General features: G+C 31.9%; 1 protein-coding gene across 1 annotated transcript; it reads right to left on the bottom strand.

Moving 5' to 3' along the window:
- Positions 1-455: 455 nt before the first annotated feature.
- LOC104109029 (chaperonin CPN60-2, mitochondrial) lies at positions 456-6,011 on the bottom strand. Its single transcript, XM_009618208.4, has 18 exons — positions 5,794-6,011; positions 5,663-5,687; positions 5,432-5,563; positions 3,899-4,058; positions 3,611-3,786; positions 3,266-3,361; positions 2,781-2,885; positions 2,567-2,653; positions 2,394-2,483; positions 2,226-2,306; positions 2,067-2,135; positions 1,871-1,948; positions 1,689-1,784; positions 1,434-1,533; positions 1,241-1,344; positions 999-1,104; positions 837-915; positions 456-745 (listed from the first exon to the last, which is right to left on the bottom strand). Exons 1-18 carry the CDS (start codon positions 5,829-5,831, stop codon positions 640-642), a joined length of 1,728 nt encoding a protein of 575 aa, XP_009616503.1. The 5' UTR covers positions 5,832-6,011; the 3' UTR covers positions 456-639.
- Positions 6,012-13,078: the final 7,067 nt, after the last annotated feature.

Genomic DNA, 13,078 nt, shown 5'->3' with positions numbered 1-13,078 from the left:
AGAACAACAATGAGTATAAGAAGATGCATAACAAGAACATAGCCTTATTATTGATTAGTGAATAATCCATGATTGAGAAACTATTCTACTTTGCTTGATTCATTGGTTTCTTATCATGCCTACTTACATAAAAGAAAGAGTCCTCTATACAATTACAAGAATTTTTGAATATCTTCTTATTTTAAGAGCAGAAATTACGAATATCAATATCTATTACCAGTTTGGCTACGAGGGGGTACAACAACAAACCCAATAGGATCCCACAAGTGAAGTATAGGAAGGGTAGTGTGTGTGCAGACCTTACCCCTGCCTAGGAAGGTAAAGAGGTTATTTCCGATAGACCATCGGCTCATGAAAGATGAAATAAAACAGTTCAACTACGAGGTAACAGCAAGATTTTGGTGCTTGTAAAATTGTAGAAATAAATAAAAGAGGGGGGGGGGGGGGGAACTGTGTTTCCAGAAAGGAAAATTCTCAACCTACATATAGATGAATTCACAAGTCTCTTACTATGGTTACAATGGGTGCCTATCTTCTCATAAAGATTCATCAAAATGGGCAACCCCCCTAAATTTATTTTCATTTGTTCTAACCAATTGTAAGTCAAAGCAACTTCAATTACTATTCTTGGCTTTTCCATTAGTAGTCCATGCCACCCATGCCACCACCCATTGGTGGAGTTTCCTTCTCATCCTTGGGAAGCTCGACAACAACAGCTTCGGTTGTGGTCAAAAGAGACGACACGCTGCATGGCACACAACATTATAGGGACTTTAGCAATAATCCAATGTCTACACTGAAAGAACAAGAAAATACAAAGGGTGTTGTAGGCTAACCTAGCAGCATCGACCAAGGCTGTCCTGATCACTTTCAACGGGTCAATGATTCCTGCCCTGACCATATCCACATATTCACCTGTTGCATAGAAACAGTCGGCTGAGAAAATGGATGTTTGATCAGTCATACATTAAAACGGGACAAAAGATGAAGATCAAGACCTTTGGCAGCATCATATCCAAGATCAGCGTCGTCCTGCTCCAACAGTTTACCAACCACGACTGCACCCTCTACTCCTGCATTTGAAGCTATTGTATGTACAGGTGTCTGCAATTACAGAGCATAAGTTGTTAGCAATTCAAGATACTTTCCAAAAATGGGCATCACATTTGAGCTGAACCACTCTATTTCCGAGAAGCTATATTCTAGACTTAAGTAGCAGAGATAAAGGAAGCAAGCAAACCTTTAGAGCATTCTGAATAATCTGTACACCAATTTTCTGGTCAAAGTTGGCAGTTTCTAATTTATCCAATTCCTTTGCTGCATAAAGAAGAGCAACACCACCACCTGCAAGAAAGAAAAACTACATTATTAATCTCCAACTAATTAGTTATTCCCAGTTAGCTTGGGAATATGAGAAACGGAAGTATAATAACCTGGAACAATTCCTTCCTCCACGGCAGCCTTTGTGGCATTCAAAGCATCAGTGACTCTATCTTTCTTTTCGCCAACCTCAGCTTCACTAGCTCCTCCAATCTGAAAATTAATCTAGTTAAAATTAATATATATTCTACTAAGGTATGTTTTAATAACAACTGAACTAACAATGTCACAACTTCTTTCAACTTAAAAGGAAAGTCTGAATTCTTCTTGTAGGTCTGCATTTGCACAAGTTGCAAACAAAGGCATACCTTTAACACAGCCACACCTCCTGAAATCTTAGCTAGCCTTTCCTGCAACTTCTCCTTGTCATAATCAGATGTGCTCAGTTCAATGGTTGATCTAATCTGCAAATACAAAGAGCACGAGTATATGCTCAACCCCATGCTGAAGTGCAGTGCTTGTACTGATATTGGTGCAAAGCTAGACAAACCTGCTCACATCGTTCCTCTATGGACTTCTTCTCACCGGCGCCATCAAGAATGACAGTATCATCCTTGGAAATAGCCACCTAGGAATATCGAACAGGAATCACATTACGCACGATTTTCTCATGCACTTTTACATTCAAAAGAGAACGGATATACTAAAGGAATGGCTACTACAGCCAAATGGCACGGCAAAAGTACCTTTTTACATGATCCCAACATCTCCAATTCCACATTTTCAATGTTCAATCCAAGCTCTTCTGTTACGACCTACCACACAGCAGTAAGAGACGTTGGTTGAGGTATCTTTAAGACAAATATCAACTATCTTATACATGAGCATGGTAAATAAGTTCTCACTTGGCCTCCAGTTAAAATAGCAAGATCTTGCAAATTAGCTTTCCTGTTTTCACCAAAGCCTGGTGCTTTGATGGCACAAACCTGTAAACATTTAAAGACAACAAGCAATCACCAAACTGAAGACAAGTTAAACAACAAACAGCACCGTAAAATATATAAGCAACATACTTTGATTCCAGCACGAAGCTTGTTCAAAATAAGAGTGGCAAGTGCTTCACTGTCCACATCTTCAGCCACAATTAAGAGGGGTCTTTGTCTCTGCATAGATGAAGTAAGAGTAAGACAGAGAGCTCCATGGTCAATCTCCGAAACCAAATTGATAATCTCAGAAAGGGGATTACCTTAAGAGCCAACTCTAATGCTTTCACAACAGCATTAACACTTGAGATCTTTTTCTCATGAATAAGAATTAGTGGGTCATCGAGTTCCTGCCAGATATATCAAGAGAATAGTGAGTTCAAACGGAAAAGAGCAAGCATGGCGCAAAATATGAGAAGCATGCTGGCAATACAATCTCATGCAAGCTTCACTAATATTAGCTAACTAGAGACATACACATTTCTGATTCTTCTGATTTGTGATAAAGTATGGTGAAATGTAACCTCTGTCCAGCTTCATCCCTTCAACAACTTCCAACTCATTGAATAGTGTCTTTCCGTCCTGCGTGATAATAGAAATGAGTTATTTACACACCTTTATAGCAAGACTACCAAGTCTTCAACAACTCAGTCGAAGTATACACCAAAGAGGACTATACAAATTGAAGACATGACGTTTTTCTTAACCGAGCAACAAAAGAATATATCCAAATTCCATCTTGCTTAATTTATTGCCCAATTTCTCCCTTTCACCAACAAAATTGCTCAGGTCTCACTAAGTTAGTCAGTAAACTAACACTTGCTTCAATTACACCCCTAAAGCATATTAAATCAGAAACTTCCAACTTTTATACACACGCTTTAAAGCTTACATAGGTTGGTTTAGGACCACAGAGACCGGTACAAACTCCGCATACATAAATGGAAAGTAGAAGTACTTACTTGGATAGTGATGACTCCCTCCTTGCCTACTCTCTCCATAGCCTTTGCAATTAGCTCACCAATTTCTCTTTCTCCATTTGCAGAGATAGTCCCAACCTATCAAAGGATTATAATAATATCAGAATATTTTGGGAAAAAGTGCATAACATAGTAGCCGATTGACTTCTATATCAACTCCAGTGACTAATTTAATCTCTCCGCGGACCTATTTGTTACTTTCTGCTTTTCTTCCTTTTAACTATTATCAATTCCCTTCAAGGATGGTTTCCAGTAAAAGGTAGAGAAGTGTAAGTACCACAAAACACTGCTACATTTATGTGCAAGTACTAAAACTGACAAAGATACCTGTGCAATTTCCTCTGATGTGCTGATCATCCGTGCTCTGCTTTTCAGGTTTGTTACAACAGAATCTACAGCCATGGTAATACCCCGTCTAAGGTCCATTGCATTCATACCAGCTGCCACTGACTTGCATCCTTCAGCAAATATTGCTCGGGTGAGGACTGTAGCACACGTGGTACCTGAAAAACACAAAACCACCAATTATACTGGGGCAGAAAATCGATTCAGTCTTTCGAAGTGACAGAACATAAAACTCCAGCAGCAGAGGCAATACGAGTTCTAAAGACTTACCATCACCAGCAACATCATTTGTGGCATTGGCAACTTGTTTTACAAGGCTTGCACCAACATTTTTTATCTTGTCCTTGAATTCAACACTTTTTGCGACAGTGACGCCATCTTTTGTTACTTTGGGTGCACCCCAACTTTGTTCAATCACCACATTACGTCCCTACACCATAAACTTCTAACATCAATTGACATTCATGACGATAAAGCTACCACCAGAAATATGCAGTGGGAGTAAATTGCATTCTCATCTCCTAGAAATATGTCAGCAAAATAGGATGTTGCTGCCCCAGTGTTCTCCAAGTTCGACTAGCAGGAACAAGGAGTGATAAAAAGGCAACTAATTCTACTTTCGCTTCAAGGGAACGAGTTGGCCAGAAATGTCCCAGTTCTGCCAGCCAGAGAGCGAAGCGATCAACAACTTGACGTATCAGGGTAAATATCAGAGCCAGGAAAACCCGATAACAATTTACAGTTGAGGCAAGTCCCTCTACAATGCCATTTAGGTCGTGTATGCCCTAATGAGTACTTTCCAGTACACTATAAGAAGCATGTGAGCATCTGAAGACAGCAAAGTGTTAATGTTTGATGGAAACTAATGACATGACTACATAATTGCATTCATGTTTTCCATTTCCAAAGAATTGAGCACCTATGCCTGTGAAATTGTTGCACTTTTGTATGGATAGAAGCATAGATCCAACAAATTACCAAGTCAAACAAAAGACAACAAAGTTTCATCACAACCCATCAAAACAATATAATATATAATGTACACGGGTAGGAAATTAATAATTTACTAAAAACAAGAGCATGTCACCAAAGTTCAGATTATTAGCAGGAGTTCTGCTAAAATCATGAGTAACAAGTATTCTCTTAGGTTCAAACCATTCAATGTTTGGCAATTCTGACGAACTTTACATTCGTAAAAGCTACATAAACAGTACTGCAAGTCTTCGTCAAAAAACATAAACAGTACTACAAGTCACAATAGTTTTTTTATAATTAACATCTAAAAATATATATAAATGTACAATTGCAGTAAAAAAAATTGTTTCACTTCCCAGATAGATATAATAACATATAAATTAGAACAAACAGAGTATATTCACTAATGGGGTTAAGAAAAAAGTCAACCTTGAACCCATAGTGACTTTAATTTAGTAGAAACAATACTATGTCACCAAAGTTCAAATTTTTAACATGAGTTCAAATGAAATCTTGAGTAACAAGCATTCCCTCTAAGGTTCAAACTATTCAACTTTTGGTCAATTCTGAAGAACTTTCCATAATAAGAAACTGCAGTCAAACATATGTTTAACATCTCTATTTAATAACCATTCACTATATAAGCCAAATTTTTCGGGGAACCAATTTTTATGTTATGTTGTAATATGACCTCTATAACAACACTTCACTATAGCAGCCCACAAATGTCGGAACAAACGAGACTGGTTTGACTGTATATAAGAAGTAATACAAGTCACAATACTTTTATAATTAACAATATTTATAATGACATAATAAAAATTTCACCTTTGGACCCATAGTAACTTTAACAGCATCAGCAAGTTCCTCAACACCTTGAAGCATCATAGCCCGAGCTTCAACTCCAAATCTAATATCCTTTGCAGCATAATTTCTACTCCAATTTAACCTTCCACCAATCTGCAACGAAAATAAAAAACCATTTAAACAACAAATCCAAAATACAGCTCTTCTTGATCTGTAAACAAAAAAAAATGCAACTTTACAAAAAATACTCACTTGTTGGGTGCTGGTTCTTGCAACTCTGTACAAACAAGAAAAAGGGTATTTGTCAAAGTAATAAAGATTATGTTTTTCTAACACAACAAAAAAAAAAAGATTAAAAAAAAATATAGAATATGAATATATACCTGGCTTTGGAAGCAAGATTTGCTGCAAAACGATACATTTTTTTGCTACTGAGAAAATGCTGGTGAGAGAGAGAGAGAAGTGGGGGATGAATATGAAGATCTTTAGGTCTTTTATTTTGAGAGGAAAGAGAAGGGTCTAGAAGAAGCAGCTTCTAGGGTTTTAGGGTTTTACTATCTCATTTCATATTTAACAGTATCCTGTTAAAAAGAAAGTATGTACTACGAGATAGGGTTTAAGAAGGATTTAAGCCTCCAAAGGTTTTCAACTTAAAAATAGGAGTAAAAAAATGTCAATCTGCAGTTCTCTCTCTCTCTCTTTTTTTTTTTTTTTGGCAGGACTAAATGTCACTTATACTTCTGTCACTTTGTCATGTTGGTCCCCAAATTTATCATTTTGTCAATTGAACACTTATACTCGTTAAAATCATGTATAATAAACGTTTATGACAAGAGACTATCAGTGCGTGTAATATAATATTCTACACGTAGGATGTCACGTCATTACTAGTGCCACATAGGAAAATAAATTATTGAAAAATAGGACTGGCCACCCAAACCTAATATTTCATGTCATTTTACACTTTATCGATTATTCCACGTCATTATTTATTTTCTTAATATTTTTTAAAATTTTTGAAGAAAAATCCAAAATGACTCAATAAACAATCTCATAGCCACCATTACAACATATTTCTTTATCTAACCACCGTGAACCATTTCTTAACCACCAGCAAAGATCGTCCTTTCAAAATCCCACCCAGGAACAGAAGATTTCCCAAGGGAGTCAGTAACACCGAAGCGCGCAAGCGCACACAGGTGCTGCAAATCTTCAACATAAAGCAAAATCCAAGATATGCAAGAACACTAAGCCAAAAATCACAAGACGCTGGGGTAGTGAACACCCAAAGATTCGGACTCATTAGCGGTAAATTGTAACCTTGATTAACCAAGTTATTTCAGTCAACCTAACCAAAACAGGTGCAATAGAAAAACAGTAACGAGACAGAGCCTAGGATGTTCTCCCGAGGATATGAGTTTCGTCGAAAAGTGTACAAATACCAACAACAAGGACACACCGGATAAATTATTCCAGCGTGACCAGTTCCAAATAGCGAAACACAGCAACGATAACCAAAACAGATCCGTTCGTCAACCTAAAGAATCGTCGGAATCAGTGACGCTACCACCACGGGTAGGACGCTGAAGCAGCGTCGTAGGAGGAACGAAACTCGCCGGAACCCTAATCAGTTGGGTTTTGATTGAATAGAAAAAGAAATAAGAAATGTAAAAGATTCTTTCGTTGAAGAAATAAAGGAAAATAGTATATTTCTGCCTGGTTTTATGATTTTGAATGCTCATTTATTGTTTACAGTAATGTGGAGGGGAAAAGATGGGAAGGGAAAGAGGGATTGGGGGCGATAAGAAAGGTGAGAGAAACTGAGAAAGAGAAAAAAATTGGGAGGGGGAGGGTGGTAATTTCGATTAACTTATTAACTTTACTTCTTTTTTTTAGTTTAATTCATTTTTAATCAAAATTACTAGTATCACTCTCTTTACACGCGTGTGTTACTCATAATGTGTCCACCTCAGCTATGTCAGTGCCACATAAGCTCAGTCAATGGTAGAGGAATTTTGGAAATTAGTTTTGAACGAGTGTAAGTGTTCAATTGGAAAAATTATAAGTTTGGGGAACGGCATGACATAGTGGCACAAGTATAAGTGTCATTTAGGCTATTCTACCTTTTAAAAATGTTGTAGTGAAAATTATTGTTTAGAATATAATACAAAATGGAAAAAGGAAAAAAGTATTTCCTGTATTAAAAAATTGCCTAATTATAATTATAGTCCCTTAAAAATTATCTTCGAATAATTTTTCTTTTATTTAGAAATAAACAAAATAATAAAGTTGATGCAACAAATATATATAATTTTCTTTGTCGTTAACTTACATATAATTGAAAGTCAAAACAAATTAAAGGTCATAAAGGGAGGACAGTATAAAAAAGACAACAAAAATTATATGTAAATTAATGAGCACACAACGTATACATAATGTAGCGCTTAAGAAAGCTTTATTTACGGGAGAAAATATTTTTTCGAAACTTTATTTCTCTTTTATATTAGTAAACTAGTAGTTGTACCCGCGCGATGCGCGGTTAATATTAATTAAATTAAATTATGATCGAACTTTTTTGAACATATTAGATCATATTATTTTAATAAGTTTCAATTTCATCTTATTTGTCAATATGCTATATCCAATAATAAAAAAAAAATTGTCTGCACGCTTTCTTTTGTAATATAAGAGAAAATATATATATATATTATTAATGTTGAAATATTTTTTATTTTAAATTTTATTCTGTTGTTGTCAATAATATTATCTGAATTTTAAGGAATAAAATCTTTATTAAATTACAGGGACTTATATAGTCAATTAGTTATTTTTTGCTATGTATTTTTTTAATTATATTATCCAATATTTAATATAATTGTATGTTAATAGAAATTTTTATTAGCATATTACTTTGTTTAATATTTTTATCTACTACTTTTTTTTGTAATATAATAGAAGATATATATTTTATTACACTTGAAATACTGTTTTTAGTTTAATTTTATTCTAATGTTCTCAATAATATTGTCTGAATTTTAATGAATAAAAACTCTATTAAATTAAAAAGACTTGTATAGTCATTGAATAACTTTTTTGTTCTATATTTTTCTTTATTATACTTATCCAATATTTAGTGTTTTTACATTGGTAATAAAAACATTTATTAGCATAAGACTTTGTTAATATTTTTGTCTACTATAATTTCTTTTTGTAATATAATAGAAGATATATATTTTAGTACTCTTTAAATATTTTTTATTTTAAATTTTATCCTATTGTTCTCAATAATATTATATGAATTTTAATGAATAAAATCTCTATTAAATTAAAGAGACTTATATAGTCATCGAACAACTTTTTTGTTTTGTATTATTCTTTATTATATTATCTATATTTAGTATTATTTCATTGTTAATCGAAACTTTTATTAGCATATTACTTTATTTAAAGTTTTGTATGCCACTTTATTTTAATACTATAATAGAAGATATATATTTTTATATTTTATATTTTATTCTATTATTCTCAATAATATTTTCTGAATAAATAAACTTTGTAATTTTAAAAAGAAAAACAAAAATTATTAAGAAAAACAAAGAAATTTTGAATTGCCATTATTTTTTGTAATTTTAGTTTTTTATTTTAAAATAATTTAAAAACTCCAACTTGAAACTACCCTCCAATTTGAATGGTCAGTGTTTTTTGTTAATTTTCATTTTTTACTGTAAAATATTTTTATTTTATTATTTTATAAATATTAAAATTCAAAACCAATAACTAATAACCAATTATTAACTATATAACTAATTATGAACTACTTATGCCATGTGACTTTTTTCTAGGCTACCACTTAGCTTAAGAAGATGGTTTTTTCCTTTCCTTTTAATAATATATAGATATAGATTCTATTATTCTCAATAATATTTTTAGAATAAATAAACTTTGTAGTTTTAAAAAGAAAAACAAAAATTATTAAGAAAAACAAAGAAATTTTGAATTGCCATTATTTTTTTTAATTTTAGTTTTTTATTTTAAAATAATTTAAAAACTCCAACTTGAAACTACCCTCCAATTTGAATAGTCAGTGTTTTTTGTTAATTTTCGTTTTTTATTGTAAAATATTTTTATTTTATTATTTTATAAATATTTAAATTCAAAAATAATAACTAATAACCAATTATTAACTAAATAACTAATTATTAATTACTTATGCCATGTGGCTTTTTTCTAGGCTACCACTTAACTTAAGGAGATGTCTTTTTCCTCTCCTTTTAATAATATATAGATATATATTTTAGTACTCTTTAAATATTTTTATTTTAAATTTTATCCTATTGTTCTCAATAATATTATCTGAATTTTAATGAATAAAATCTTTATTAAATTAAAGAGACTTATATAGTCATCAAATAATTTTTTTTGTATTATTCTTTAATATATATTATTCATATTTAGTATTATTTCATTGTTAATAGAAATTTTTATTAGCATATTACTTTATTTAAATTTTTGTATGCCACTTTCTTTTAATAATATAATAGAAGATATATATTTTATATTTTATTCTATTATTCTCAATAATATTTTCTGAATAAATAAACTTTGTAGTTTTAAAAAGAAAAACAAAAATTATTAAGAAAAACAAAAAAAAATTAAATAATTTAAAAATTCCAACTTGAAACTACCCTCCAATTTGAATGGATAATTTTTTTTTTTAATTTTCGTTTTTTATTGTAAAATATTTTTGTTTTATTAATTTATAAATATTTAAATTCAAAAACAATAAATAATAACCAATTATTAACTAAATAACTAATTATTAACTACTTATGTCATGCGACTTTTTTTAGGCTACCACTTGGCTTAAGGAGATAGATTTTTCCTCTCGTTTTAATAATATATAGATTGTCTTACAAAAAGTATGTAGCGACGAAGAATTAAAAAGTATTTTTTTTGGCAAATGAAACAAAACTAAGAGAGAAAAAGGAAAAAATTTAAAGACAAAAAGAGGGACATGTTCTGTGTAGGTAATACCGTAATAGGCTTAAAGAAGAGATCTTCACAATGACAAATACACACAGTATCTCTTCATTCTTCTTTTGTTTCTCTGTTAAGGATTATATATCCAAACTGAGTTTGCTCCATTTTGATGGAAAATGCTACTCCACGAAATTTTGAAGGGAGATGATTTCTCAAGGATAGATAACAAAAATATATTGTTGTTAAAGTGGAAATATTAGATTGAAAGGATTGGCTAAGGGAGATGAAGGATGATTGAAGAAGGAATATGTGAAGACAAGTTTTATTTGATAGCGAAAGTGAAGTAGAGAGGTATCATATGTAATTGCAGTTTCTATTACATTTTTTTTTCGGTATGACCCCATGAAAAGAGGATAAACTGATTTATGGCATATGGGAAAGAAGAGGAACATACGGAGGTTTAGTTATTAATGAAGAGGCACGGCTTTTGACTTCTTAATCGAACAGAGGCAGTGTAATAAAAAGAGTTCTAATGGAAGGGACGTGACTTTTGAGTTTTTAATTGAAACAGCAAAAACTTTTACAAATAAGAGGAAAGAAAGCAAAATAATAGAAAAAGGTTTAAAAATAAGAAAATAGATAAATTGAAATTCTGGCTTAGGAGAGTGCCACATCACTTCTTCTATGCCCTTCAATTATATATATATAGATTTTATGTATGTCAATTGACTAAATTATAGTAATGCCTCTTTTAGTATAAAAAATATGTAAGTTAATTACGAAGAAAATTATATTTATTAAAATTTCAATTTTGCTCCTTTTCCTTTATTGATATTCCAATCAAGAAAGGATAACATGTTTTTTTTTGTATTCCCTCCTTGATATTTGTTGCACCAACTTTATTCTTTTATTTATTTCTAAAATTCTTTTTATTTCTTTTTTAACTTGAAGTATCAAGTTTTTCATGTTCTGAGAATGACTCGGCCATGTGAATGAGATGGTTATTATTTTTAAAGTGCCATGATGGAAGAAAAATCTGCTTAATCTCCAATCATATTTCTAACTGTTAGATATAATAATTTAGTAGAATATATAATGTGTGCATAGGCGTATTGGGGATTTAGAATTAAATTTGACTCATTCAACCTTTAGGTTCTTACCCCAAACTCATTATACTTTTAAAGTATAGGTTTATAATTGTTTTTTTTGCAATTTTAGTAATTTTTCAATTGTAAATGTGCACCCTATAATTATACAACAAAAACTCTTTGAATTTAGATGCGCACACATATATTTAAATAATCTTAAAAATATATAACATTCACATGGTCTAGGAAAATAAGCATGAATTCACGTTAACTCATGTCCCTACTCTTAGATACATAATGGTGTGTGTGTTTTCTTAAGCAAAAAATAAATAAAAAATCCAGCTGGTGGTCTACAACATGATAGAATATTGCAATTTAAATCTTGGTTTTGAATTGAGAGAAAAATGCACATTAAAACCTACAACTTATTTTTCTTTGCAAAAACTAATCTGGAAATGAATAGTATATCTGCAAATCCAATTTTGCTACTCCCCCCCCCCCCCCCCCTTTTTTTTTTTTTTTTGAGTTAGGAAATCTGATTTTGTTCCGAGTTTCGTATTTCACATTAAATTTTTTATGATTCAAATATGTGTGGTATGACTTGGCTAGTTGATTCGTTTAATTATGAAGTAACATGCTGCATTCTTAGCTAATGCACTATTAGAAGAGTTAAATTGTATCAAAAGAACAAATTAAGGATAGCATAATATCGTAAATTACAAGAAAACTCGGTGTTATAAAGCAAAACTTTTAAGAAGATCTTTGAAATTATATCAGCGTAATCTTGTTAAAATTTGCAAAACGTGGTATAAAGAAACAATGAATAGTCATAAAATGATAGAAAATTGTGGTTGGGAAAGATAGAATTTTCTCATAAGTACCAATACGACAGTGAATAGTCACAAATGGTAGAAAATCGTGATTGGTATCTTTTTTTTAATCGAATATCAGTATGAGTCAGTAGATGAGCCGCGACCCATTCAGAGAGAACATGACATCAGGTATGAGGCCTAACTATCTACGACAGTAACACATTGCATGAAAAACAACGCGCCCTAGCATAATTCGCCGATTATAATTCAAAAAGACAGTGAAATATTGAGATTATCATGCATTATAATGAAAAGAGAGGTGTCATAGAGATAGTACTTGAAATAAGTTGACATAACTGTCACTAAATATTGCATTCTCACAGTTATTTTGATATGCATAGTACCTTGTACCACATAAGCTCAAAAATCACATGTGACGAGATGACATAATAATCGAGAAAAGAATAAGGGACTTAAGTTCCGCGACAAGATGCTTATGGGGTTGACTCGAGGAGGGAGTCTACTATAATCACACTTAAAGACAAAGATACAGTTACAATTTTTTTTTTGTTGGTTTGAAAGAGTACATTCTATTAATTAACGATGGATTACATGGATCATTTGTGAAGACGCAGTTATACAAAAAGTTGGAACAACATTACTGTTGTTGTTGGTAAGTGGATGATGAGCACCATGTTGAACTACTGCTCTATTACAAAAAAGTGTTTGTGTGTTGTTACTACCGGAAGCTACATCAAAAGAGTTACAAAAAGCTACTGGTGATCCTG

Source organism: Nicotiana tomentosiformis, chromosome 9 (genome assembly GCF_000390325.3).
Source record: "Nicotiana tomentosiformis chromosome 9, ASM39032v3, whole genome shotgun sequence".
NCBI lineage: Eukaryota > Viridiplantae > Streptophyta > Magnoliopsida > Solanales > Solanaceae > Nicotiana > Nicotiana tomentosiformis.
This window is presented reverse-complemented; position numbering and strand designations above follow the sequence as displayed.